Genomic DNA, 27,712 nt, shown 5'->3' with positions numbered 1-27,712 from the left:
GTTCTCTGTGTCTTAAATATTGAGTCTGTTCTGGTCTGGCTATGGTCTGAAGAAGTGGGTCTGTCCCACGAAAGCTCACCTAATTAACTATTTTGCTAGTCTTTAAAGTGCTACTTGACTGCTTTTTGTTTTGATAATGCAAAGCCAGGAATAATTCACCACTGCTTGTGCATACATGGGGCATAGTTCTTGGAATTAGCAATGTAGCCTACTGTACATAATACTTCATTATCATAGCTCTTTCTTAGGTCATTCCATTCCTGTATGTGCAGATGCTGTGGATTCTCACTTTGTAATAGCCCAGAAGGGAAAATGATGAGGAGATAGCAAAGACGACTTCAGCGTATAGGGCGTGCAAAGATGCCCTACCCACCCCCCATGGATACCTAAATAAGTCAGAGGGCCTTACATCTTCTGGATCTGGTTGACCTTCATCCTACAAATGATTCCAGTGCTAATTAAAATAAAGGAAGCCCACATTTCCAAGCTAGTAGCAGTAGCAGCAGCACAAAGCAGCCGTCATACTATTACCTTGGCAATCAAACAACAGACTTCTAAGCGAATTAACAGCTCTCTCTGCAGGTGAGATCAACAAAACCATGGATGCATAATTATATCCCTAGACATGCAGTGTATAGGCCAGTCAGATTTCAAAATATGGATAAGATGCATATAAATTTTCTTAGAATTTTGCTATTAACTCAACATGCTGCCAGATGCTGTTCTGTAAACTAAGAAGCAGATGTGTTAACATACTTAGTTTACATACAAGCTAATTATGATTAAGACTACAAGTATGTAACTCAGATTGCAAAAGTCATGGAATCTAAGATTTGTAGAGACCTCAGTGACATTGAAACCCCACAGCAGCCCAGCCACCACTGGCCGCATGAGACCTCCCTCAGCTGCCAGCTCTGCAGGGCAGAAGACCACCCACCACACCTCAGCCCTAGGTGTGGTGGGAGACTCCCCCTGAAGCTCCCCAGCCACCAAGGGGGATGCCCTCCCCAAGTACCCCAGCTTCTGTGGGCAGTGGGGATCCCCCAGAGCTCCCCATCCCATCCGCCAAGGATGGGAAAACCCTGCAGATTCCAGTCCAGGTCAGGGGTCCCTCCCAGCTTCCAACCATTGTGCAAGGGCAGAGGCTCCAGCTTCATGGCACTGCATGAGGGGGAAAAGATGCTCCTCCCTCCCCATTTTGTTACAGCTTCCATGAATTTTTATTCATTGCCTGTGACTTATCCATGACTTTTCCTAAAAATATGCATGACAAAATCATAGCCTTCTGAAAGCTAAATATTTTAATGTGCTCAAACAAAAACTAAAGTACAACGCGTACTTTGGGAAGACAGGTTTATCAGAGCAATATACTGCATTGCACTTCGCACTCTACAGGGCATGTGAAATAGTTATGGAATACAAATAAGATTTTTATAAGGACACAAAAAATTTAATAGGGTTTGAAACATGTGGTTGACCAAAGATTTGGATAAGATAAATGTACAAATGTTTGAGGGAGAGGGCAAGAGTTTGCCTTCATCCCTCTCTTTTCAACCCACTCAGTTTTCATCCTCAGATGGGAGATGAAATCTTTAAAAACAAATTTTGCATTCTTTAGCGCTCACAAGTTCTTTCAGCAGTTGAAGAGAAATGAAAGAACAAACCTGAGAAAACAGCAATTTGGAGCACGAACCAAAGAGAACACACATTCCCTTACAAGGAAAATGGAGCTAAAGAAGAACGCGTCTGTGCAAACATTAAAAGCAGCGCTAGCAAAGGCCTGAGGTTAGTGGAACATGAAAACAAGAAGACATCTTTTAGCTATGAGAACACAATGAGTGATACTACAATGCATTTTTAGATGATCACAGAAATAAAATTAAAAAGGTGCTTGTAACAGTCAATGATGATCTTGTGATGCAGAAAAATAAACTACTTATTCAGAGAGAGGCATAATTAAATAAGAATGAGCAGCTTGGAAAACTAAGGAACCCCAAGATGAAATTTACCAATACAAGGAAGAGAATCTGATTAAATTTTAATTCCTGTTTGGAGAAGAAATGCATGACAGATTAGTCAAAAGCTTGCACAATTAGCAGTACAAATGGTCTAGTAATGCCCTTCAATTACCCTACCAATAGAAGGAAAAGCTAAAGGCTCCCTTAACAGAAGGGTTATAAAGCCATAGAGCACACAGTTCCAGAAAGAGCCAGGCAAGAATGGAGGTAATGCTTCTGTAAATTAAACTAGAAATATGCCAACCATGGGAAGGGTCCGCGCTGCTGTCAGGGGAGTGGTGGGTTTGCCAACTCTGGATAGCAATACTGCACAACTGTCTGGGATATATACTTTTGTCAAACGTGTCATTGGGCTCAACAGGGAAGTAACTGGGTGAAATTCTATGAACTATGTTCCCCAGGAGGTCAGACTAGATCAAATAGTCCCTTCTAGCACTGAAATCTAAGAATAAAATGATGAATGACTGGTACCTCCTTTACTTCTCTCCAGGAAAGGGAATAGCCTGCCGCAACTCCTTTCTAGAGCCATACTCAGGAGTGGATTTAGAGCCGTAAAACATGGAAGAGAAACAATTGTCCTCTCCACTTCTGGCAACAAAAAGCCCACCATTTTTGAGACAGGAAAAAGCAGGATACCAACACGAACAGATCAGACTGCAGGTAAGATGGGCGCTTAGCATTTTTATCTCCACAGTGCTACCAACCAATCATGACAGGCTCTCTGTTCCCCTGGGTTACTACAGGTGCTTTAACTTACCTTTCCAAAGGCTTTCAGAGGTCTTTGTATTCAGAAGACAGGGATGCTCCTCCTTTTTCCTCATGTTTTGAAACCTTTTACTTTAAGCCTGATGCCCCCCTCACTCCAGATGTTCTCTCTTAAGCTGGATCTACACTACAGAGGCCTTCTGTCAACAAAACTAGGGATTGTCCACATTACAAATGTGATCTGTCAAGAATATGGCCACAGAACACAGCAGTTTTCCTGGCAGAGTTCTGTCTTGACCGTACAAAGCATAGCGCCTCTATTGACAGAGTCTGTTGACAAAAAAATAGTGTAGATGCTCGGGGGGGGGGGGGGGGGGGGGGCGGGCTTCTGTCGACAGAGTTCTTCTGGTTCACCAGGCTGCCCTGTTTGCAGAGTTTCCAGTTGGCTGTTCTGTTGACAGAGGCCTGGGCAGTCGGGCCGCTCTCCGTTGACAGGGGGAGCCAGTATTAGGTGTGGACATGTTCTGTAGACAGAGGTTCTGTCAGGAAATATCTGTTGACAGTGACTGCTGTGGACAGAACTCTGCAGTGTAGACAGAGCTTTACTGTCTCCCTACCCTGATGGCATATGTGGATGAGTGGTTCTCTATAAGATCAGCTGACTGAGAGCATTATAGGGCCGTACCAGCTTTAAGAAATAGGCTCAGAATTAGCTCAACTTCCCCTGACCCTCATTTGAGTTAACAGAGAATCAGTGGTGCTATCCCCACTTGAAAGGATTAACTGCTTGCTATCTTTCATTTAGCGATATAAAGCTATTGTTTTGGCTAGAACTTGGAAAAATGGATTGGCAACCATGCTACTTTTTCAGTGAGTTGAAGAGCCTCTTTTTTGCCAGTCTCCAAATTAAATAATGGATTAAAATATATTTTGGAGACAACCAAGTTTCAGCTAGAACAGACCTGAAACAGTTGTTACACTAACCTCCTGCCTGTCCCGCCCCCCCCACTTAAGAGTATCAGAGCAACATCAATATATCTTAATATAACATGGACCCAAGATATGTCCCATATTTGTAAGGGTCATTTCTATTGCTTTAAGAATTAATGCAGCTGTATAGCAAAATTAATTATGAAAAAATAATCTGAACCCAATTTTCTGGAGAGTCAATGTTCCAGATTTTAAATATTTTGTGTACATTGATTTGATCTGAGAATTAAAATTAATTTACTTTTGGAATAGCTGCTAAAATCCTTTTGTTAAAATAAAGTGAGATACCCGAAGTTACATTTGGAAAATTTTTTTAACCTTATGAAAGTATTTTCCAAAGTAACAGAGACCAGCTTATATAAGCTTTTATCTGACCTCTACTTTTTAAATAAAAAAAACATGTTTTCAGGGAAATGTCTTGGAAGAAAAAAAAATTTTTCTCCTCTGATTCTTGTAAAACATTTGGTCACAGAGTTCACTTTTTGTATGGGTTTAAAATGGGTGAGAGTTTTTTCTTAAACTATACTTCAGTGATCTTTTAAAAAGAAGTTTGGCCTTCTTTAAAAAGTTAAAACAATCTTTGTTTTAGAAACAGAAGTACAAATGAAAATGTCAAAAAGATTATCAAAATTCATACCAGAGGATATTGCATTAATCATTGCAAAAAGCCAAAATAACCTCTCTCAATAGCAATAAAAACAAATTACTAAGAAATCTGTTGTTCCAATAGCTGACAAGAGATGTTCACTGGACATTTTTTTTTTTTTTTTTTTTATGTAAGAGAAATACAAACTTGCTTTTCCCTTGAGCAGCTTCACCATCACGTTTGAAATGTCGTTTGTCTTTCTGACCCTGAATCCATGCCACTTATGCTAAGTGTTTTTTTAATTAATGCATACCAACTAAATCCTTCTACTTTTAGGGCCAAATGGATAGCCCGGGTCTTCCCTTTTGTATATGTACATAGATGGATTTCTATGTGCCAAAATCCAAACAACCGTCCCCTGCCTGAAGCCCCTTTGTTTCATGCCTACCTGAAGACGTGAAATTGGGCGGGCATGTAAAACTGGAGGCTAGCTTGAAACTGACTGAAAAAGTGGTTCTTGAGTTTGTATTTAAATGCTCTATTTATTGTGATTAATTCAGTAACTTGGTTCAATACATTAAAATAAAAGTAAAGCCATTAATTTGTTCGATGGCCCCAAATAAAATTTTACACAAGTTTAAAAAGAGAAATTCTTTATGCCTTTTTTCCACAGTGCTGCTTATTTGCCCATGGAAACAGAGGCTCCCCTTTAGAAGAGAAGGACTGATGCAAAAAGGAACTTAGCCAGGTTTTCCAAAGAGGGGGAAAAAAAAAAAAGATAACTAAAATAAACTCAGTTTTCTCAAAAGGTCAGCTATTATAATTTTTCCTTGTATCTTCTACAATATTTGTGAGTCCTTCACCCACATAGGAAAGAGAGAGAAATATCTAGCCTGATCCATGCTTAAAAATTTTGCCAACATCTGCTCAACATCACACTACTGAAGTACCTTTGTGAATCCAGGCCTATATTTATCTACATTACTAAATCATGTTTCCAGTTTTATTTAAAACAAAGTTTATCATTTGATTTCCATTTATTCAAACTAACTTGTGTCAATTTTTTTCCTGATGAAATACTGTTCTAATCATTTCAGTGAGCAATTGTGTTATCACCAGCATGAAGTCAGTCTGATTGGTTAGAGCACATTCCTACACAGTGAAGTCAGCTGAACTACATTTTGCAATGTTTTAGGAAAAGAGAGTTCATATTGACATATTAACTCCTCTTTACAATCTTGAGATCTTCTTATTTACAATACGAGGTCTTAATCTTCCGTTACTTGCCTCAGGCACATTGGCTGTGTCTATACTAGCAAGGTCTTTCAGAAAATCTGGCCCTTTTTTAAAAGGGCACCTACACACTAAATGAGCTCCTTTGATCTGAAATTGAAAGAACACTGCTCTTTCCAGATTGGGTAAAGCGCCTTCCTTTGAAAGCAAGCACGTGTAGATGCTCCATAGGCTCTTTTTCGGAAAAGCAGTCCTTATGGCTCTGGATTTCTCACTCCCTGGCCCATTCTTTCAGAAGAGTGGGGGTGGTGTGGAAGCTCTCTACTGAAAGAGGGGATCACTATTCCATCTGCTTTTGTGTGTGTGTGTGGACACACTTTTTCGAAAGAAGAGGTAGCCATTCTGTTTTACCCAAAGTGAGGACTTTAAGGTCAGACCCATAAAAACAGGCCCTAAACAGTCCAACACTGAGGGACATGCATAATATCATGGAAATAAGTAGTTCTAATGAACTATTCATGTGATTAAAATTATACATCAAGTGTTTGCAGAACCCAACTCCTGCTCTTGCATTTGAAGCATCATTAGGGACAACTCCAGAGTGTAATGCACTGTGGGTTTTGTTTTTTTTTTAATTGAACTTTCAAATGTCATTCAGACAAAACAAAAAAATTGCATTACAGTACTTTATCAAAATTAAAGAAAAACAAACATGGTGCTATTTACAGACAAACTGGTATCTTGGCTCATTCTTTTCCTGCAGAATTCTTGGCATTTTTTATCAACGTGTACATAAAAGAAAAGAAAAAAAGCAGGTTGTCATACTGTCCTTTGTAGCTCTCTTTTAAAACCTCCTGGTGATACTCTACAAGAAAGTAATAAATGGCTTCAATTGTAGCAAGATACGTATCTGGCTTTCCCTTCTGACGACGCCAAAAGCAAGTTTTCCTTGTTTTCAACTCAATTTGTAGCAACCCTGCCAAGTAAAAGAGGACAAAAGTTAGACAGTATGGCTCAACAAACAGAGCTTCTTACTAGGAATTGAAAGATTTGGGTTCCAGTACTGCCTCTGTCATTGGTCTGCTGGGTGACCTTGGTTAAGTGACTTTGCTTCTCTGTGCCTCTGTTTCCCCATCTATACAATGAGGGCAATGGTGAAAAGTGCAACATAAGAACTAGGTGTTATCTATTTAGGCTTGGCACAATTTATACTTTTTGTAATTTTGGTAGATATAGTTGTGTTTAAGCATTCTTTCAATTTATCAATTTAAATTTTTACAGTTGCATTAAATTCTGTTTTCAATAATTTTTTAGATTTTCATTTAAATTTTCATTTACCGGAAATCATGTGCAGAGTCAGATAGTTATTTAATGACAGCAGACATTAACATTTAGAAAGGTAAAACTTTATAAACAGTAAAACAAAGATTGCCAACATCACATGTGAACATGTGCAAAGTAAATAGCCTTAAAATCAAACTATGTTCTCAAGCACCATTTTTCTTACTCTGCTTATTTGCAAGTTTCAATTATCCTTAAGGATATGATTCTGTCATGAAAATAATGGATTCTGTGACTTCTTCTGGGGTTGGCTGGAACAGCTGCCAGTCCTGGGGTTGCAGGAATAGCGGTCACTGAAACAGCTGACTGGCAGCAAGCTCTGGGACTCCAACAGCAGCATTCCCCGGCCTGAGGTTGGGTCAGATCCCTGGTGCTGCAGCTGTAGCCAGCCCCAGCACCACAGAAGCAGCAGGGTGACTGGAGCAACTGCAAACCCCAGGAGCGCTCTCTTTTACTAAAAATAGGGTGGGGTGACAAAGTCAGGGACAGGTGAATTTTTGTTTATTGCCAAGGAACTGGGCCTGAATTTTACTAAAGATATCCATGAAAGAATCTTAACCTCTTATCACCAATGGAAATATTCTCTCTCAGGTTTGGGTGGGTATTATGAAACCAATATTTACCCATTTAAAAAAAAAAAAAAAATCAAATCCACCCAAGTTAATATATAACCTCCCAAGATACAGTTGTCAGCTATTGAGGGTTCTTTTGCTGCTGTTTTAGCTTTTTAATGTTTGCTATAACTCCCCGCTCCTCACCCAACTCAAAAAAGGTCAGTTTCATCAATATTTCTACTTCAGTCTCAGGCCTTGCAATTTGATCTTCATTGTACATCTTTTATCCATGCAATCCCATTGACTCCATGGAGTCTCTATACAAATTTAGGTCTGCCCACACAGAGGAGGTTGCAGCAACTGGACCTTAAGCCATGCAAGCACTCAAGTCCATAGATAATTTTATGAATAGAGCCAAGGGCCTTAGACTGAAAGGTATAGGTTTCTCAGGGATTTGATTCTGAAAGGTCTTGAATGGTTATGGCAGGTTAAGGAAGGGCTCCCCCCGCCCCCACCCTTTTTTTTTTTAAATTGAAAACAGTGGCGTTCTGCTTCAAACCTAACAGCATTATATACCCAATATTACATGAATATCTTAGTGCTTGTTATATTTATGAATTGAATAAAAGTAAATAAATGCTTACTTTTATTATACAATGATTCAAAAGCTACTGAAGGCCCTGATGCTGCAATCTCTTCCCTATTGAAACCTAAATTATCTTACTGAAGTGCAATCCCACATTACTCTACTAAAAAACATTGAAGTCACATCATATAACCTGAAATACCATTAAAATGCATAGTAAGTCAATGGGATCAATCCAGGTAGCAAGCACCACAGTCTGTTAAGAAATGTTTGAAGATCTTCTTAAATGCTGTTAACATTAAGATTTAAAATCTGTATCTTGAGATGGTTTAACATCAGTAATTACAACATGGTCTGAGAATTGCTTGGAAATTACAGACAGAAGTTTGGTTCATCTCCATATGGCCCTATTTCAGGAGCCCAAATTGGCCTGTAGCCCAGCACTTATTTTTTATACAGCATCAAACTACATTTAACTGTTTCTGGTGCAATCAGAAGGTGAGTCTAACTATTTATGCCAGATAAAATTCTATTAATAATATACAAGGTTATTTTCAAAGTACACAATGTCATAACGAGGCATTCAAACAGTATGTAAACTGGTAATGAAAAATGTGCCTAAACTGAAGATAGTAAGAATGATACAGACTAACCATTCCCTTTAATTTTTTGCACTAAAGGAAGTTTTCATTACTTTAGTTTATTTCCTATTTAAAGTTTCAGTGACTTTTTAAACGAAGGCGAGTACTCAATAGACCAAAAAATGAGGATGACATTCTGGCTCAATAAAAGTCAACAGCAAAACTCACTGACTTCAGAAGGGTCAGGGTTTCACCTTACGAGTGGTAAACTAAAATTTATGGATGATTCCTCCAAATACAAAGTGCTTAAAATTTAAGAGCAAAGAAAGGGAAATGAGATGTTAAATAACAGGCAGATCACAGACCCCACTGAGAATCAGGCACAAGACCAATTAATTTCAACAGAGTACTTAAGAGTTTCAGAACATAAGATTTAGAAAAGGTTAAATGTTACTGTTTACTGAACATGTTTCCATCATCTCTGTACTGTATCTATACAGCCAAAGGTGGTATTTATTGCAAACACAAGCAGTTCTTTTGAGTAACAAACTATCCAGGAAGTCAGCATTTGGACATTTTTCATGTTTAGTATCCACATATTTTGAGCTCAAATAAGAAAAAGTGTTTGTGACAATCTGGGATTTAGGCAGGATGGAAACGTAGACATTTAGAAAACACTCTAGTTTGGACAATAAACAAACAATCTTTCCACCCCATACAAAGGCTTTTTTTCCTCTCACACGCATTTTGTTTGGCTGACTGGATCACCTTTCGGAGTGTTTCATTCTTATGCTTCCATTCTTTTGCTGTATCTCATCATGACAAGCAACTATGTTTCCTCACAATTATGTCACGACCTATGATAGGAGATACCAAATCCTGTAAGCTCTCATTCTAATGTATCTATTTCAATGATATTGAGAGTGGAGGGATATTTAGGCTTGAAAGAAGCCTGCTATTAATTTTAAGAATCTATTCTAACAACATGTAAACAGCATAAGCAAAAGTAGAGCTGCATGCATGTAAGAAATTGCAAAGTCATATTGTCTGTGACAAAAAAAGAACTAAAAAAACCTATAAGAGTTTTAAACTAACACTAACATGGTCATGTTGGAGAGGAGAGTTAACATGAAAACAAGAGGCTAATATATATGTAAGGAAAGATAGTTATAACTAAGTTTGTGCAACAAATGGAAGTGATGAGATTGTCCTGATGTAGTTCCCACTGATAAATAACTGATCACCACTTAATGAAAATGTTGCCTTGATAAAGATTTGTTAGACCAGTCTGCTAAGAATATGAATCCAATACATGGTAGTTTTATTGACCAAAGCTGCTGCTATTATTTTTTTAAAGCCTAACTCCCCGATTCTGTGAAGCACGGGACTATGCCTGACTTTAAGAACATGCTGAAGGGTTTTGCTGAATCCCTGTTAGCTATTATTACGCAGGGGCTTCAGAAGTCCACTAGTTTCATGCTGTTCAATATGTTCACCACTCTGGATAGGACACCGCATTGTGCCAAATACATGCGGGTCTTGGCGCTTTTAAATGCGGCTCCGCCTGAAAGCCACACACCGGGAGTGCTGTCTGCCTGCTCCATACATGCACCACACAGATGGTGGGAGAAGCACATGGTGGCTCCAGCGGCAGCCCAGGCAGCTCTGGTGAGTCACTGGCACTGAGTTAGAAGCGGGGAGGTTAGGGTGTCTGGCTCTGAGGGAAAAAGAGGGTATTTACAGTGGAGGGGGAAATGTGGCAAATATGGAAAGATGACAAACCACAAGTGTGGTGATCTTTAAATGCCTATTGGACACAGCTGCACTAGTTGCAGTTCATTGGAATTTCCTTATTGTTTGTGAATTAGTGGCTATCGTTTGCTCTTCAAGTGGAAGTGGCCCAGGATTCAGCCCCCTTTTCTAAATATGCGGATTCTCAAAATATCTGTTTATCTTGGATACTTTAGCAAAAGCAAAGAGAAGCCACATATCAGTCCCTTGACACTCTATTGCTAGGGTTTTCCTACCAACTGCTGGCCCTTAAGTCATCCTTAGTATCCAAATCATAGAGGGGAAAAAAAATGTATGTTACTATAGGCAAAGTCTACAGGACTTTATGAAGTTGTTTCACTGGCTCCTGGGGGTTTTGTGGAAAGCAGGATAGGGCAAGAAAAGAGAAGTTACTCACCTGTGTAGTAACGATGGTTCTTCGAGATGTGTCCCCGTGGGTGCTCCACCGTAGGTGTCGGGCTCACCCCGGTGCTGCAGCTCGGAAAATCTTCAGCAGTCTCCGTCGGGTCGCGCATGCGCCGATGCGCATCAGCTCTTCACGTGCTTACGGTCACGTGCGCGATCCGGTCCCCGCCAGTTCCTGATCAACCGCTCCGGACATCTCTGAAAAACACAAAACAGAGCTCCGAAGTGGGGAGGAACAGGTGGGTAGTGGAGCACCCACGGGGACACATCTCGAAGAACCATCGTTACTACACAGGCGAGAAACTTCTTTCTTCTTTGAGTGGTCCCCGTGCGTGCTCCACCGTAGGTGACTACCCAGCAGTAACCCCCCCCCCCAAAAAAAAGGGAGGTGGGTACCCAATTTATGCGCAGCTTGCCCTTGAAAGGACTGCTGTCAACAGGTGTGTATCCTCATCAAGCATCCTGTGCATGGCGTAGTGCTTGGCGAAAATGTCGTACGAAGACCATGTCGCCGCTCTGCGACGACGTCTCTCAGCGCGATTCCCTTGAAGAATGGTGGCGTCGACGCCGCCATCACCCTAGTGGAGTGGGCCCTGGGCGGAACTGACAGAGGAGTCTTGTGAAGCTCGTAGCACAGTCTTATGCATGACACAATGTGATTTGAAATCCTCTGCGAAGACAGGGCTTCCCCTTTTGACCTGGATGCAATGGATACCAGGAGTCTGTCTGTTTTCCGGAAAGGCTTAGTTCTATCGATGTAGAAGGCCAGCACCCTTCTCATGTCTAATAAGTGCAACCGTGCCTCTTTACTCGAATTGTGAGGCTTAGGATAGAACGAGGGCAATACTATGGGTTCGTTAATGTGAAAATCTGAAGAGACCTTTGGAACGAAGGCTGGGTGCAAACGTAAGACCACCGCCTCCTTTGAGAATATCGTGCAGGGTGGTGTGGACATTATGGCTGCGAACTCGCTCACCCTGCGAGCTGACGTGATTGCCAGGAGGAAAGTTGTTTTCATGGTAAGTAGCCGAAGGGGAACTGTAGCCAATGGCTCAAAGGGCGGTCCCGAAAGTGTGTGGAGAACCAAGTCCAAACTCCATGACAGCGGTATCGGTTTCCGAGGGGGGTACAGGTTTACCAACCCCTTTAGGAAGCACGTGACAACACGATGGGCAAATATGGTTGATCCCTCCTCTTCATGTCAAAAAGCTGATATAGGCGCAAGATGAACCTTTATGGAGGATAGACAGAGCCCCTTTTGTTTGAGTTGTAGCAGGTAGTCCAGAATCATGGGTATAGGGGCGTCCAGAGGTGTCAACTGCTTGGAAGAGCACCAAGCAGAAAAACGTGACCATTTGTGCTCATAAGTCTTTCTGGTGGAAGTCCTCCAACTACACTCCAGGACTTGCTGCACTCCCTCTGAACATGTAGTCTCTAGGGCGCTGAGCCATGGATTAACCATGCTTGTAGCCAAAGTCTCTGCGGGTGCGGATGCAGTATTGACCCTCGAGCCTGTGAGAGAAGGTCCGGTACTGTCGGGAGGTGAAACGGCCAGTGCTGTGGCATGCGTAGAAGCAATGGGAACCATTGTTGCCGATCCTAGGTCGGGACTATGAGTATCATGCATGCTCTCTCCCTTTTGGCTTTCTCCAAGACCTTGTGTATGAGTGTTGTGGGAGGGAATGCATAGAGTAGAGGGCCCTTCCAGGGGATCATGAAGGCGTCCCCCAAGGATCCCTGTCCTATGCCCACTCTGGAGCAATAATCGGAGACATTTTTTATTGTCGTGAGTGGTGAACAAGTCGATTTGGGGAAACCCTCATCTGTGGAACACTTGGTGAAGCAGGTCTGAAAGGATCTGCCACTCGTATGTGGGCGCAAAGTGTCTGCTGAGTTGGTCCGCCTTTACGTTGTGGACACCCAGTAAATATGAAGCTTTTAGGGTTATATTGTTGGCAACGCACCAGTTCCACAACCGGACCGCCTCCGCACAGAGTGCACGAGAGCTGTCCCCCCCTTGTTGGTTTATATAAAACATGGTGGTGGTGTTGTCGGTATTTATGCCGACTTTTCCGCACAGATAATTCCGAAAATGCCTGCACGCATTGAACACTGCTCTGAGTTCTAGTATGTTTATATGCAGTGATTTCTCTACAGGGGACAATAAACCTTGAGTGGCTTTGTTGTCCATGTGTGCTCCCCATCCCGTATGGGATGCATCTGTTGTAATGAAAACAGTAATTTGTGGTTGGCGGAAAGGCACCCCTGTTAGTAGATTCTTGGGGTTTGCCCACCATGTTAGTGACCTTCGCGCCTCTGTTGTGAGTGATACCATCTTGTGAACGGTATGGGTTGATGGTTTGTATACAGTAGCCAACCAATGCTGCAATCCTCGCATGTGTAGTCTGGCGTTTTGTACCACAAACTTGGTGGTCGCCATGTGCCCCAGTAACTGTAAGCACGTTAGGACTGAGACAATGGGGCTGTATGGTTATTAGTTGTACTAGAGACTCGATGGCGCGAAAACGGGCATCAGGCAAATATACCCTTGACGTAACAGAGTCTATCCAAGCCCCTATAAATTCTATATTTTGTGTGGGCTCGGTCTTTGACTTTGAGAAGTTGATGATGAGGCCCAGTGAGGTAAATGTGTTTGTGGTGATGTGAATCATCTGCAATACCTCCGCCTGGGAAGTTCCCTTTAGTAGGCAATCATCCAGGTACGGAAAGATGAAGACGCCCTGTCTGTGCAGGTATGCTGACACGACCGCTAGGGTCTTGGTGAAAACTCTGGGTGCCAAAGAGAGACCGAATGAAAGGACTCTGTACTGAAAATGATCTGTGCCTACAATGAACCGGAGGAAGCACCTGTGCGCTGGATGAATTGTGATATGAAAATATGCATAATGTAAGTCAAGGGCTGCAAACCAATCTCCATCGTCTAGTGCCATGATTATGGAAGCCATCGTAGTCATTTTGAAGCGTTGTTTGTGCAGATATTGGTTGAGGGCCCGTAGGTCCAAAATGGGTCTCCAACCTCCTGTCGTCTTCTCTGTCAGGAAGTACCGGGAGTAGAAACCTTTGCCCTGAAATTGCTCCGGTACTCTCTCCACCACCCCTATGAACAGGAGGTGGTCCACCTCCCGCTTCAGTTCCGTGAGGTGACAGGGGTCCCTGAGAAGGGGGCGTGGTGAGAGGATTTGGTGGTGGTAATGATTGAAAGGGGATCGTGTACCCTGTGGCTATAATCTCCAATACCCACTTGTCCGAGGTGATGCTTTGCCATCGTGGGTAGAATGGCTTGAGTCGATGATGGAACATGTGCTGAGACTGGCACTGAGAGATGGTCTTGATTTCGCGACCCTCGACATACCCGTCAAACCTGCTCTCTTATATTCTGCCCGGAAGAGGCGTGGCCTTGTTGTGGTCGACATCTAGGGGCCTTGTACTGTGGTGGCTGTTGATGATGCCCCTGGTCATACCCCTGTTGAAAATGGGTACATTGTGGCTGGTAACTATAACGCCGTTGTTGAGGATAAAACTTCTTCCTTCTGTATGGTGGGGCATATATCCCCAAAGTGTCGCTCTGGAGTCTTTACTAGAGTGCAAGACTGAGTCAGTTGATTCAGCGAATAATTTCATTTTGTCAAAGGGAAGGTCTGCTATTTTTACTTGCAGTTCCTTGGGAATGCCTGAGGTGTGGAGCCATGACTCCCTGCGCATTACCACCGCAGCGGCTACAGCACGAGCCGCTGTGTCCACTACGTCTAAGGCAATCTGGACTCCTGCTCGAGAAGCCGCGTATCCTTCTTGTATGATTGCCTTAAGGACCGGCTTTTTATCCTCCGGGAGGAAGTCCATGACAGCAGTAAGCTTAGAATAATTGTCGAAATTGTGGTTCAACAAATGTGCAGCGTAGTTAGCCATGCGCAGCAACAGGGTAGATGATGAGTAAGCCTTTCTACCGAGAAGGTCCAGTTTCTTTATATCCTTGTCCAGTCCCCCAGGTTTATACTGGGACGTTTTGGCTCTATGTTGAGAGGATTCAACCACTAGCGAATTTGGTTGTGGATGACTGAACAAAAACTCCATGCCTTTGGCAGGGACGAAATACTTTTTATCTGCCCTTTTGTTGGTAGGAGGAGTGGAGGCTGGAGTCTGCCATATGTTAGTGGCTGCCTCCATAATTGCATCATCCAATGGTATGGCTATTTTAGAAGAAGAAGGGGGCCTGAGATTTTTAAGGAGCTTGTGGTGCTTTTCTTGTACCTCCGCCACTTGTATGTCCTGAGATTGAGCCACCCTTTTGAACAGCTCTTGGAATTGTTTTAGGTCATCTGGGGGAGAGATGTCCCCAGGAACAACCGCTTCGTCGGGGGAGGATGAGGAGGCATCACTGTGATACATCTCTCCTCCAGTTCCCCGGGATCCTGGCTGTATTCATATGATTGTCCTTTTGAAGTTTCGAAGTGAGGTTCAAAATCCTTTGAACCAGTCTCTGATTGGGAAAATCGTGGTGTTCCCCCAGGTTGAAGCTGTGCACTGTGACGTTGAGGAGGGGTTGACGGGGATCTCCGACAGGATGCCGAACTCCTATGTTGATGTCCCTTATAATGGTGGTGGTCATAGCAACAAGGACAGGGTCCCGGTGATGGGGACCTGGACCACGACCCGAAAGCGTAAGGATAATGCAAGGAATGACGTGATCGTCGAGATGACACCGACATAGGGGGAGATCCTCTGTGATGGTACTCATAGGGATCTCTGCTGGAAGATGGTGAGAAGCGTGAAAACCCAGGAGATGGTCGTTGGAGAAAAGGAGATGGAAGCCTGTGGCAGGCTGAAGGTGTTGCTGCTAGCTGAATCTCCAGGGGGGGAATCACGGTGATAATGGCAGGGCAATTACCTCAGGGGAGGGACTGCGGTGCCGGGTCTTTGCTTTGGGTTTTGCTCGCTCAGGTACTACTGGAAGTCTGGTCAGTGCCGTGCTGATTTCTGCTGCCCCCGGTGCCGTGCTTGGTGCCGTCGTCCTCAGTGCCACTTGGGGTGTTTCGTTTGGCGCCATAGGGCTCCGTGCCGGGTGTTGACGCTCCGATGCCGTCGGAGCCGAAAAGCTCGGTGCCGCAGTAGCCGGTGCCAATCTCTCCGGTGCCTGCACGGCCCTCGGTGCCGTCTCCTTAAGAGTCACAGGCCCCTGTGCGGGTACATGCACCACGGCCTTCTCAGCAGAAGCCGCCAGCGGGCCCGGGACCCTTGCTTTGCTCGTCCCGCTCCCAGAGGTGATGGGCAGGGGTCGAGCTGGGGAAGGCTCTCACTTCTTCTGCACAGAGGAGGTCAAAGAGGCAGCCTTCCTCTTGTGCAAACCTGAAGAGCCCTCCTTATGGGGCTTTTCCGACGTGGCTGGCTGAAGTGCTTTGTCAAAGAGAAGCATTTTGAGCCTTATCTCTCTATCTTTCCTAGCTCTAGTTGTTAATTTAGAGCAATGAGAGCACTTTTGGGGGACGTGGATTTCCACAAGGCACCAGATGCACTTACTATGGCCATCCGAGGCAGGCATGGCCTCCCAGCAAGATTCACACTTTTTAAAACCGGGAGACGACATTGTTAGACTTTAAGTCCTTGAATCCTTAAGTGCTAACAGCGCATTTAGCAGTCTATTTACCAAACAATAGCAACCGTTAAGCTTTGAAGGCTTGTCAAAAATAGCGGGCCCGCCTGACGGCGGCCGCTCTAATCCTTAACACAGTCTTTTGCTTCTAGAAAAAAAACTATATACACAGTAGAACTAATATTATAATAACTAAATGACTATTAACTATAACTGTAACTAGTAAAAACGAATAAAAACGGAGTTTATCTGTCTCAGGCTTTGGAGCTGGAGAGGATTCCGTCTGCAGCCATTGGTGGTTGAGAAGGAACTGGCGGGGACCGGATCGTGCACGTGACCGTAAGTGCGCGAAGAGCCGACGCGCATCGGCGCGTGCGCGACCCGACGGAGACTGCTGAAGATTTTCCGAGCTGTGGCGCTGGGGCGAGCCCGACACCTACAGTGGAGCACCCACGGGGACCACTCGAAGAAGAATCTTTGCATCCTGTACCCTCCTCACAAAGTGCCACCAGACGCAAGGTATAAAAGGTCAACATGCCACAGAGACAATTCCTTCCACATTTCAGCAACCTCCCTGTGCAGTTACAGGCACTCATTTACTTGCAAAAGTGGAAGGATGCACAGATGCTTTAAAATCTGAAGCCGATAAATAGCAAGTCTTTGCACAATATGGAAGCTAATAAAACAGATTTGACTAAGGCCATAAAAAAAGTACCCATGCAATCTTCTACTTTAAACAGCCATACTAATAATGTAATAACTCTGGGAAAGTAATCATTCATACTAAATATTACAGTTCACTTCTCAGATCCAGTGATCATTGATTTCTAGTGAAGCAGTCTATCAAACCTAGTCAAATAATATCAACTTTCAAATGATTCCTGTACAATTGATTTGGGTTTGGTTTTCTAAAAATATAGTACACACACTTTCCTCATAAGATTCAGAGATACTTAAATTTTGCCCAAGTTTCCTAGTGGCTCTAGTCCTAAGGCTAACTAATTTGTGTAACTAACTAGATATACTGAAATATGTAAATAAAAAGGTACAAAATACAGACTTCATTTTACATTTTATTAGCTCGTTAATGGTTCTAATATTTTTTTTTTTTTAAGCTTATCTATTTGAACAAATACCTCAGTAACTCTTTTGGAAATACAAACACCACTCTCCTTTTCAGACACTGCTATAGGCAGGATTTTTTGTTGTTGTTGAAACATTAACTATCGATTTCCAGTTGACACTGGAAACAGAATAATGACAGTGATTGTATAACTCTAATGTGTGCTGCTGGGGTGCATACAGACAGACATGAATGCCATCAGTTTTCTTATGAGAAACGTACTACAAACAAATAGATATTGTAGGAGGGGAGACTGAAATTCATGCCGTTAAGGCAATAGGTATATTCAGCTAATCCTATTTGAAATTTAACAGGGGGAAGCGAAGGAGAAATGGAGTCTCTGCACCCTCTGCTAGGAAAAGTATTTGGTTCTATGATGGGTTTACATAAAGGTACAATTCACTTTCCAGTCCTCTTAATCATCTCGGTGTAGCCACTAGATGAACTGGCGAGATGACATGGACTCAAATGCCAACAATATGAGGGCCATACACAGTTCTATTTATCCCTCACCATCTACAAATATACTATCATCACAAATCAAAAGAGAAGAGTTAGTTGCATTAGAATGTGGGCAAGATGGGCATTATCAAATATGACAATCTTTACATTAGCCTCCCATTGAATGTCAACCCAAATTCATGGTCTCAGTCTTTGACTGCAAGATGGTGTTCTAGAATGAAAACTGTGGTCATTAGATACCATAGAACTAGCTATTACAACAGCAAAGCTCATGTATTCAGAAGACAAAGCTTTGTCAAAAACCAACTCATACTACAGAAGAAACTGTCACAGGAAATAAGGACCAGAACAACTCTCACCACCTGCTTCAAATACAAGATGCATTTCTTCAACTTATTTTCCCCTAATATAAATACATAGTACAGTACTGTATTATTATTTGTATAACTATAATGCCTAAATGCTGTAGTCAAGGACCAGGATCCCTATTATGGTGGTACAAAGAGAAGACCATCTCTGCCCTCAGGGGTTTATACTATGGCTATGAGTACACTAGACATATCTGTCCACAGAAACTCAACAGGCCCTCTGTCCACAGATTGCTGCTATACGCCACTAGCTCTGTCGACAGAGAACTGCCAGACTGCATTGCCCTCTAGTGACAGAAAGTGGAATCAAGCATCAGAGAGGTAGCCATGTTAGTCTGTAGCTTTGAGAACAACAAGAAGTCTCGTGGCACCTTACAGACTAACAGATATTTTGGAGCATAAGCTTTTGTGGGCAAAGACCCACTTCATCAGATGCATGGTCTGAAGAAGTGGGTCTGTCCCATGAAAGCTCACCTAATACATTATTTCATTAAAGTGCTACTTTACTGCTTTTTTTCTGTAGAAAGTGGTATGCCTCAAGATTTTTGAGGGATAACTGTTGAGGCCAAAGCAGAGTTCTGTTGAGACTCTGTCGACAGAAGGTGTTGTGTGTAGACTCTCCTCGAGTTCTGTCGACAGAAGGCCCCTTCTGTCAACAGAACTCTCGAGTATAGACACAGCCTATATGTATAACAAAAGGGAAATCGAGACAGCTAGGCAGTGATCTTGGCCCACCAGCAACCTGACAGCTTCAGAGCTGTAGAAATCAAGGAGACTTCTGAAGACGAATTTGATGATGGAAGTAAGGTAAGTATGTGGATGTTTATATGGGACTTTTCCAAGTATGTGGGGCAATTTGAGAGAAAGTACAAAAGTGTTTATTTCATATTTTAACAAGTCTGTATATGATGGAGGGTGAAATCATGTGCCACTTGGAAGCAAGAATTGACAGCTCAATGGCCAATGAGGTGATTGGTAGGTAGGGATTAACTGTGCCATGCTCTGAAAGGGAATACAAGCAGATTAACAGCTGATGCAATAGAGAATAGGGAGCTGATGTTGGGATTCAATGAGGGGGAAACAGTCAATGTTATGGGTTAGGAATGTGATCTTTGCAGTAGCATTTTTAAATGAGTGCATGGGATAAAACTGCAGTTGTCAAGGCCAGAAAAAACAACATTACAGTAGTCAAGGTGTGAGATGCTTGGAGCTTGGAGGAAAGTAGTAGCTCTATGGATGGATAAGAATGGTCAGAGATATTATGTGGGAAGTTTTGGTCTGGATTTGAGGACAAACATACCAGGTCAAAAGATATGCATGCAAGTTATAGGTTTGAGTGACAGGAGGACTAGTGGCATCCCCACTGATTAGATTACTCTAGCCCACAGGCTGAAAAAGGTACAAAGAAGGGCTATGCTATAGTCTGATAACTTAGCCCTGCAGAGGGATTTCTCTCTTTAGTCATGAGCAAATATACCCATATAAATCCCAGGTTTCTTGGCTCTATATTGGTTTCCTGAAATTCATCCTTTGTGAGCAGGATTTTTAGTGCCTTAAGTTTAAAAAAAATCACTTTATATTTGTATTTATATCACGCAATAAAGCCCTACCTCACTGTAGTGCATATAAACGTATTTAACATAAGAACTCTCTTTAATTAAAAATATTTGGTAACAGCATTTGGACGGGCTCATATGTAATATTTTTAATGAGCTAATGGAGCAGCAAAACAGCATTCATCCTCCATGCATGAAACCAGTAATGTTTATTCCATAGACTGTTAGAAATTAAGAAATACATACAGTTAATACACAAAATAGAACTAAAGGAAGTGTATCCTACTCCCATGAAGTCTCCAAACAGCCAATGACTGCAATAGGAGCAGGACTGAGCCTTACACAACCCAAGTATAAACCTGTCAAATTGTTGTTACACATTGTAATTCTCTGTGGAATGCTTAAACATATCCCCATTCTAAATCAATAACACAATGGAGGCTGTCCAGAACTACAAGCACACTGTGCTAATTCATAATAAAAGCAGCAATACTTATGTTTTCCACTTACAGCATTATTGATAGCCAGGAAATAAGTTCTCTGTAACACAACATGTTCAGATAATATTTGTTAATAATGGGGGGCAGAGAGGGACTCTTTAAACTTCTCCATTTCCAAATCATATAAACTGAATTCCTGCTGAAAGTAGATCTAAACATACATGTATGTATTTCTACCCTCCTTATCACTATGGCATTCAATCAGAGTTTTTGCATTTAGGAAAGAAATACGTACATTTCATTTAGCTCCTTTACTTTAGCTGTGGTATCCCCTTTTATTTACTTACTTACTTACCTTGGAGTCGCTCATCAGTGATTATTTTGTTGGTTTGATTCCAAGTGCTGTCAATAAATATTACTTTCTTCAGAACAATGTCTTCACTCCTGCTGTTTGAATTGTACTCACTTAAGTTTTTATCTTCTTTTGTTTCTATTTTTGCTTTCTTGAGACATGGCTCTGCAGAAGAATCACCACCATTGCCAGAACTAATGTGTTTAACATGTTTTTGCAGATAGAGAGCAATATCTTTTACTGACACTGAGTTAGGACCAGGAAAGATGAGAGCAATCTAGAATGAAAACAAACACAGGGATCTTAGTACCATTTTAATGGAAATTTATGTTAGAGTTTCTGGTAAAATTTTTAAAAACTTTTCTACTAAAATTACTTATTCTGTATGGCAATCAACACCCAAGCAAATAAAAAACCTAAACCATTTAAATCTGCACAAGACAGCAGTGAACTTTTAAAAAATGTATTTAAGGTGCTTCAAAGGGAAAAAAAAAAAAAAAAAAAAAAAAAAGACAGTAAAAAGGAAAAATAAAATTAAGGTAAGGAATTTCTCTAAATTAGTTATCTGCAGAGGTTTCATTAAATAGATACAGGCTTAGAAGTATTACCATTTTAACACTGAATATCCATTTCTCCATACAGATCCAAAGAGAGTAAAAGAATATTTCCACCAACAATAATTGAAATTTACAGAGCAGCAAAGAAAGAAAAATGTTGTTTGAGAGCTTATTACAGCCTGTCCTTAAATAATTATTGTTTGACACTCCCGTAGTTTCCTGCAACTGAAGATGTTGAAGACAATTCTGACAAAATGCTTAAAAGCCAAAATTTCATACAACTTTGAAATCAAAATATAAATTTTGATGTTTTTAAAAATTAAGAAAACTCAAATTCTGCAAAGTCTACAAATGTATTACTTACATACATGTTAAACAAATTGTTGTCATACCAAGCCAATGTTTTCTGTGCAGGAAGGTATTATGCCAGGATCCCAATTTTATATTGTAAAGATGTTTTTAAAAATATAAAAATAATTAAAAAAAAAAAAGCATAATGTGGTCTAGGTGCAACAATTAAATCTAATTACATTCAACATCCTAATGGGAAATTATGACCACCTTTAGGATCACCACTGTTTTCTCCTCCTGTACCCTTTCTCCTCCATCCTCTTTCCTCTGTTTCTCTTGCTCTTCCCTGTTCTTTCCTCATAGTCCCTTCCTTGCAGCAAATACCAATTTGCACACATCAATTTCACTCCCTTTCCTTCCCCATTTGTTAATAATGGCATTACAACTTCAAGTTTCAGAATTTTCACTGCAAATTGAGGACTGGGAGATTATTTCTCACTGTCATTATTTCTGGCTCTGGGCTGACTCAAAACCCATATAAATTAAATTTAATAATTTTTCCTCTGCACCAGGAAATATTAGAAACTTACGTTTTACAAAACAAAAAGTTAGATTCTGCAGAAGATGAATATGCAAAGCAGGCCACATAACTCCATCAAGCATGGCAATACAGCCAGTGGTCTTGGTGTTGACATTTCTGCTTTAAGCAGTAAATAAAATACTAGCTACAAAGCACAATAAACCAAATCCTCTCTCTTCTCTGTAGGTACATATGATGCAACAGAATAAGTATTTAGGCTGTACATGGAGGCAGATATCCATGAGCCCAGGCAGGTTTTCCCCTCCCTATGCACTGCAGAGATGTGATCTGGATAGGGTGGAATGGATTCATGATGGAATAGTGGCAAAGTATTTGGGTCTGCATGCCACCCAAGGGGGAAGTACAATACCAGCAGTACATGGAAGCTGAAAGGCACATAAACACTTCCCCAGTATAGCTCTGATACAGAATTTCTTACTTCATGTCTTTGTCCTTCATAGTCTGGAATGCAAGGATATGTATAAATGGTAACATCTTCAGGTGCTAGGAGTTTAGCATGTACAGCAGTGCTTTTGCCATCAGTTTCATTTGGGTGTTTAATTATGTCAATATTCAAAGGAAGCTACAACAAAAAAGGGCAGGCATACAAAATCAGATGTATATTTCTATAAGCATAAATGAATCATAATCCTAGAAAAATCCCCATACAAAACCTTACTTTAAATGTATAATAAATTCATACAAAAACTTTCCTTAAATTTCTTTGAATTAGATGAATAGGAATATGGAAGTTACTAATTTCAGAGGTTTCTTAAAAGGTAGACTGTTTAATACAAAATAGAGAAACGAACTGGTTAATAAAAACAGGAAACAGCCCTGTCTACTTTTAATAAGCAATTTAGCTCTTCTATGTACAAACTTGGCTCTCTGAAATATTGCTACAGTAAAGACTATTGATACGTTCATTATTAATTTCAATCTTCAGTCATTAGTAACAGAAGAAAAAATATGCATTTAAATTTAGCAGCTTAATTTTCCTGACCGTGAAGAGGGACTTAAAATTCAATTTAATTAGTTAACCAGTTAAATGCTAGGTTTAACCAGTTAACTGATTAAACTGGGGGGGGGGGGCCTAATCCCTACTCCTGAACACAGTTTATACGAGGTATTCACCCTACTGAAATTAATACAAAAAGCTCTTTGATTTCAAGAACAGGGTCAAGCACAATGGGTAGAATTTTCCAAAGCACCTAGGTTAATTAAGAGCCAAAGTTCCATTTTCAAAAGGCCTTTTGGCACTTAAGCGCCAAGTGATTTTTTTGTCACAGTCTCCACTGGAAGACAATGCATTTTGATTTTAAGAAAATATTGAACAGGTTTAATAATGAAACTATGAGCTGCTTTCCATTTTTTAGTTCACGTTTTGGGTCATATTCAGCCCTGGTTTAAATGGCTGCAGCTACATAACATTTGTTTATGAAACACCTCACTATAGATTGGAGATTCCAAGGCCAGAAGTGACCACTGTGATAAATTATCTGATTTCCTGTGTAACAGAAGTCACAGAACTTCTCTGAAATAATTCCTAGAGCGTATCTTTTAGCAAATCCATCTCATCTTGATCTTAAAATGCTTATGCTGATGGTATTTACAATTTGGAGAACTATGGTAAGAATGGTTTCAGGAAAAGTTTAAAGAATTAGCCTTAATTCCAGCTGGGACTCCTCATAGAAGTGTAAAATTGAGCATATGTATAATACAGGTTGAACCTCTTTTGTCCGGCACCATTGGGACCTGATTAGTGCCAGATGACAGGAGGTCAATATTTTCTAGCACATTACCAACACTTCTGCTGCTTACTGGGCTCTCAGACGATATCTAAGAGTAAATTAGAGCTCAATAACAACTCAGAACACTGAGAAATAGGACTGCTGGCTGGAAACGAAAACTTTACGGAACCACAGGAACCTGGGTCATACCCATGATAAGTGGCTAAAATAATGCTGGATTATGGAGTTTGCCAGAGAAGAGAGGTTCAACCTGTACTTGCAAAACAAACCTTAACTATCATTTTTCTTGCATCTGGCTTCTTAAACCAGATGGCTAACTCTGCTTATCATTTATTCATTTATCATGACCACAATGTTAAAGAGGATGTTGAAAAAGAACACTGACAATGTATTCACACAAATATTAGATGCAATAAACACATTATTTGTCACTAACCTTCACAACTGGAATTTCTTTGGTAGGCACAGTTTCAACTGGAACATAACACGAATAACAATAAAACATCCTTGAACTACCGCACCTTGGACATTTTGATCTTCCACTCTTTTGGGCATTTTCAAGAACTTCCCAGGACGCTAACTGTAAATTTTGAAGTGGATTACCTTGAAGTGATGAAGTAGTCGGTTGTGAATTTTTCAGACATTCAAAATTCCTTTTTAATTTCTGGTGGCTTGCTTGGTTCAAAAATGTAGATGTATTTAAAGACATCTTTATTTTAAACAGACAATATGCTGTATCTGCTAAAGAAAAATAAAAAGCATCTGATAGTCTATTTATACTGTAATTTCTGAAGATATAGGTATCATACGCTCATGCTATTTAATTCAGGCAGAAATGTTATTACTTATCAGAACAGAAATTGACTAGATGAAATCAAATAATCCCAAAGGGGCTTTTTTTAAACACCTGGAGGCTATCAAGAGCTGGACTCCTCTGTACAGGTGGCTATACAAACACAGATACTGTGTTCCGTTGATTCAGAGATCTTGCCCATGCAAACATGCACCTGCATAATTTTATTCAGAACAGTTGTCTCATGTTACTCATGTGAGTAAGTTATAAATATCCATTTTTGTAAATCTGAGCAGTAAACTTTGTTTTGCAAAAATTTTGGTATGTGTTTATCTTTACTTACACGAGTATTCTCATTAATGTCCAGGAGGACTATGAATTAAGATAAGCAGGTAAGTGTTTGCAAATATAAGCATACAATTTTAGGTTCCAAACCTGCAATTCATTGGGTGAAGATATTCATTGGATTCTGTAGACTGTTCATTCCAGATGTAAAACAAAAACAAAACACCCACCCAAAACACAACATAGAATATTGGACCCCTTTATACCACATAAAATGGCTGGCACAAAACAGACATCAAAACACTTCTGATCCACAAACCAGTTAGTCTAATTTTAATGGAGTGGGCCATTTTGTTAATGACTTAAGAGTTTGCATCTTATTGAAGAAGAATTTTCACTGCTTTGGAAAGAGACACTGCTGAACTCTTTCATATTCAAATTCAGCACATTAACACATGGTTTGAACCGGGATGCAAATTTTCTGTGTGTCACCATAGGGGCTCTTTTGTATACTTGGCTTAATCTAATTCTTAACCCCCCGCCACCCCTGTGCTCTCTGATTAGCTCACCTTGATCATTTTTTTTCTGATTTGTCAACCTTGATTACTATTTTTGGTTCTCTGTGCCTTAAATATTGAGTCTGTTCTGGTCTGGCTATGGCCTGAAGAAGTGGGTCTGTCCCACGAAAGCTCACCTAATAAATTATTTTGTTAGTCTTTAAAGTGCTACTTTACTGCTTTTTTTGTTTTAATATTATTTAGGTTCACCTGGGTAGTCTAGACAGACTTTCAGAACCATTAAAGTTTCCTTTCTTCAATATAAATTTAGAATACAGGGAAAGTGTCACCATTTTCTGCTAAGAAACACCCCACTTTTTTTTCCCATGTTATGAGGCTTTAAAGGAAATTAACACCGTCCCTCACCACACGTACCCTTTTTACCGTCCAAGTTTGCTCTCAACAGAACCTTGATTCAGAAGACAAGGGTAGGGGAAGAATGAAATTGCCCTAATGACTGTTCTCAAGCCTGGACTAATGCCTCTAACCACACAGATTCTTCAAGGAGAAAAGAGGCCAGGAGGCCCTTTGATTTGATATGCATTCCCAGGCTGCAAACTGATTCTCTTCAATATAATGCCTTATGGCAGTGTGGTGTTCAGTTATGAAGCCCCAAGGCACTTTCATCATTGATGCTGACAGAAGAAATGCTGCTGTTAGTGGAAAAGGAAAACCTCGGTGGTCTCAAAATAATAGTTACTTGTATGTTTTTTCGGTTACGTTTTAGTGTAATATATTTTTACAAGCATAATAGCAATAGTTTTCAGATTCGGTAAGACTGAGTTTGATTCAGACTGCAAATCACAGTCACAATGAATTTGCTGTTACCGCCAGCCAGAGCGGAGAAGTCTTGTTTATGTGGACTACCTCATCCGGATGAATTTTAAGGCATTTTAATGGCTTGCTCCTGAAGGAGAATTGCTCTGTAGGTTTCAGTGAAATATCAAAAAGTCTACTGATTCTTTTCAAAGTCAAACTCAATCACACTGTTCCAAGGTGACAGTCCTACTCAGTAATTTCTACCCTCGGATCTGAGAATAACGCAATATTAAGACAATCTTGAAAGTAGTGTGTCCCTCTACAAAACTGCTGTGAATTTCCTCAACTTCCACTGAAATCAAATTTACGGGAACAGGCCTTTTGATAGCAAAAAACAAGGATTACACCACCATAAAAAGACAATAGGAAACTCAAATGAAATATTAAAAAGGATCGAGGCCTTTGCTGTTTTACTTTAAACAGAAGGGGATGTAAATTGGGAGTACTGGAAAGTAATATAAACAGGTCTCTTGCCAAACATTATCCAGGACATAGGCATATGATTTCTAGTCAATACCTTCTCCTACCACCATTTAAAACAGAATAAAAGGAGACCTTGCTAACACTATATCGGAGCAACTCGGCTTCTTCACAGAAGTGGATTTGGCCTACCTCTTAGCCTAAGAGAAGAGACTATTGCTCCCAGCTTTCCATTTGAAGGGCTCCTAAAGGCTCCATTCCAACTCTGAAATGAAGGGACAATGCACCGCACACCTATTTGGTCTGCTGTGTACCATAAGGGCCCCATCCAGATACTGAAACAAGCAGGCGCTCCTGTATCAGGAAGTGAACAAAATCGGGCCGCTCTTCCACCCCAATAAAAGCGTCCTCTGCACACATCTGAATAGGAAAAACTTCCCCGCCCACTACTCCCTTTCACACCTCCCTGGGGACATCAAAACAGCGTGACAACCCCTCTCCCGGCGTGCGGCGCCTGTCCACACAGGCAGCCGGAGAACATCGAATGTGGCAGCTCCCCCCGCCCCAGGAAGCGTTCCCCAAGGCCCTCAAAACGGGGCATTGTCTGCCACAGGCCCCTTCCCGGGCGTGCTCTGTACAACGCCAGCCAGCCCCGCAATCCCTGCTGGAGTGGCGGGGACCGGGGAATCCGGCGCCCCCAGGCAAGGAGACGCTGCAGGTGCCCCGAACCGGCCCGCCACGGAGGGGGGGACATTTACCGGGAGGAATCCAGCCAGGTTTGACTCAGCCCCACCGCGTGTCCGGTGAATCCCTAGCTCCCCCGCCTCAAGGGCTCGGCCAGTTCCAGCGCTACAGAAACGCCTACAGCTCCCAGTCCTGACGGCTTCACGGAAGCAGCGGCTCCACCTCTGGGCCTGGCTCCGGTACCGGAACCAAAGGGCCCGGCTTCGGCCTGCCGGG

At 41.5% G+C, this 27,712-nt stretch overlaps 1 protein-coding gene and 1 long non-coding RNA gene across 7 annotated transcripts; one reads left to right on the top strand and one right to left on the bottom strand.

The window, feature by feature from the left end:
- Nucleotides 1-276: 276 nt before the first annotated feature.
- On the top strand, nucleotides 277-24,470 carry LOC142019884 (uncharacterized). 4 transcript variants are annotated; one of them, XR_012647210.1, is made up of 6 exons: nucleotides 277-582; nucleotides 1,619-1,785; nucleotides 2,509-2,678; nucleotides 4,973-5,108; nucleotides 16,657-16,917; nucleotides 24,341-24,470. It is a non-coding gene; the product is annotated as an uncharacterized LOC142019884 (long non-coding RNA). The 4 variants fall into 4 exon arrangements; XR_012647209.1 differs by lacking the exon at nucleotides 24,341-24,470 and having other exon boundaries at nucleotides 16,657-20,062; XR_012647211.1 differs by lacking the exons at nucleotides 4,973-5,108; nucleotides 24,341-24,470 and having other exon boundaries at nucleotides 16,657-20,062.
- Nucleotides 4,381-27,673, bottom strand: DTWD1 (DTW motif tRNA-uridine aminocarboxypropyltransferase 1). 3 transcript variants are annotated; one of them, XR_012647208.1, is made up of 6 exons: nucleotides 27,511-27,673; nucleotides 24,315-24,619; nucleotides 22,567-22,710; nucleotides 20,703-20,976; nucleotides 10,783-10,988; nucleotides 6,379-6,508 (listed from the first exon to the last, which is right to left on the bottom strand). XR_012647208.1 is itself a non-coding variant. In XM_075007233.1 (5 exons), the coding sequence occupies exons 2-5, from the start codon at nucleotides 24,585-24,587 to the stop codon at nucleotides 6,279-6,281; spliced, it is 921 nt and encodes a 306-aa protein (XP_074863334.1). In that variant the 5' UTR covers nucleotides 24,588-24,619; nucleotides 27,511-27,673; the 3' UTR covers nucleotides 4,381-6,278. The 3 variants fall into 3 exon arrangements, 2 of the variants coding, with proteins under 2 accessions (XP_074863334.1, XP_074863335.1); XM_075007233.1 differs by lacking the exon at nucleotides 10,783-10,988 and having other exon boundaries at nucleotides 4,381-6,508; XM_075007234.1 differs by lacking the exon at nucleotides 10,783-10,988 and having other exon boundaries at nucleotides 4,381-6,508; nucleotides 20,814-20,976.
- Nucleotides 27,674-27,712: the final 39 nt, after the last annotated feature.

The sequence above is a fragment of the Carettochelys insculpta genome, chromosome 12, assembly GCF_033958435.1.
Source record: "Carettochelys insculpta isolate YL-2023 chromosome 12, ASM3395843v1, whole genome shotgun sequence".
Classification (NCBI taxonomy): Eukaryota; Metazoa; Chordata; order Testudines; family Carettochelyidae; genus Carettochelys; species Carettochelys insculpta.
Note: the sequence above shows the minus strand (reverse complement) of the source record. Positions and strands in the feature narration are given on the sequence as shown.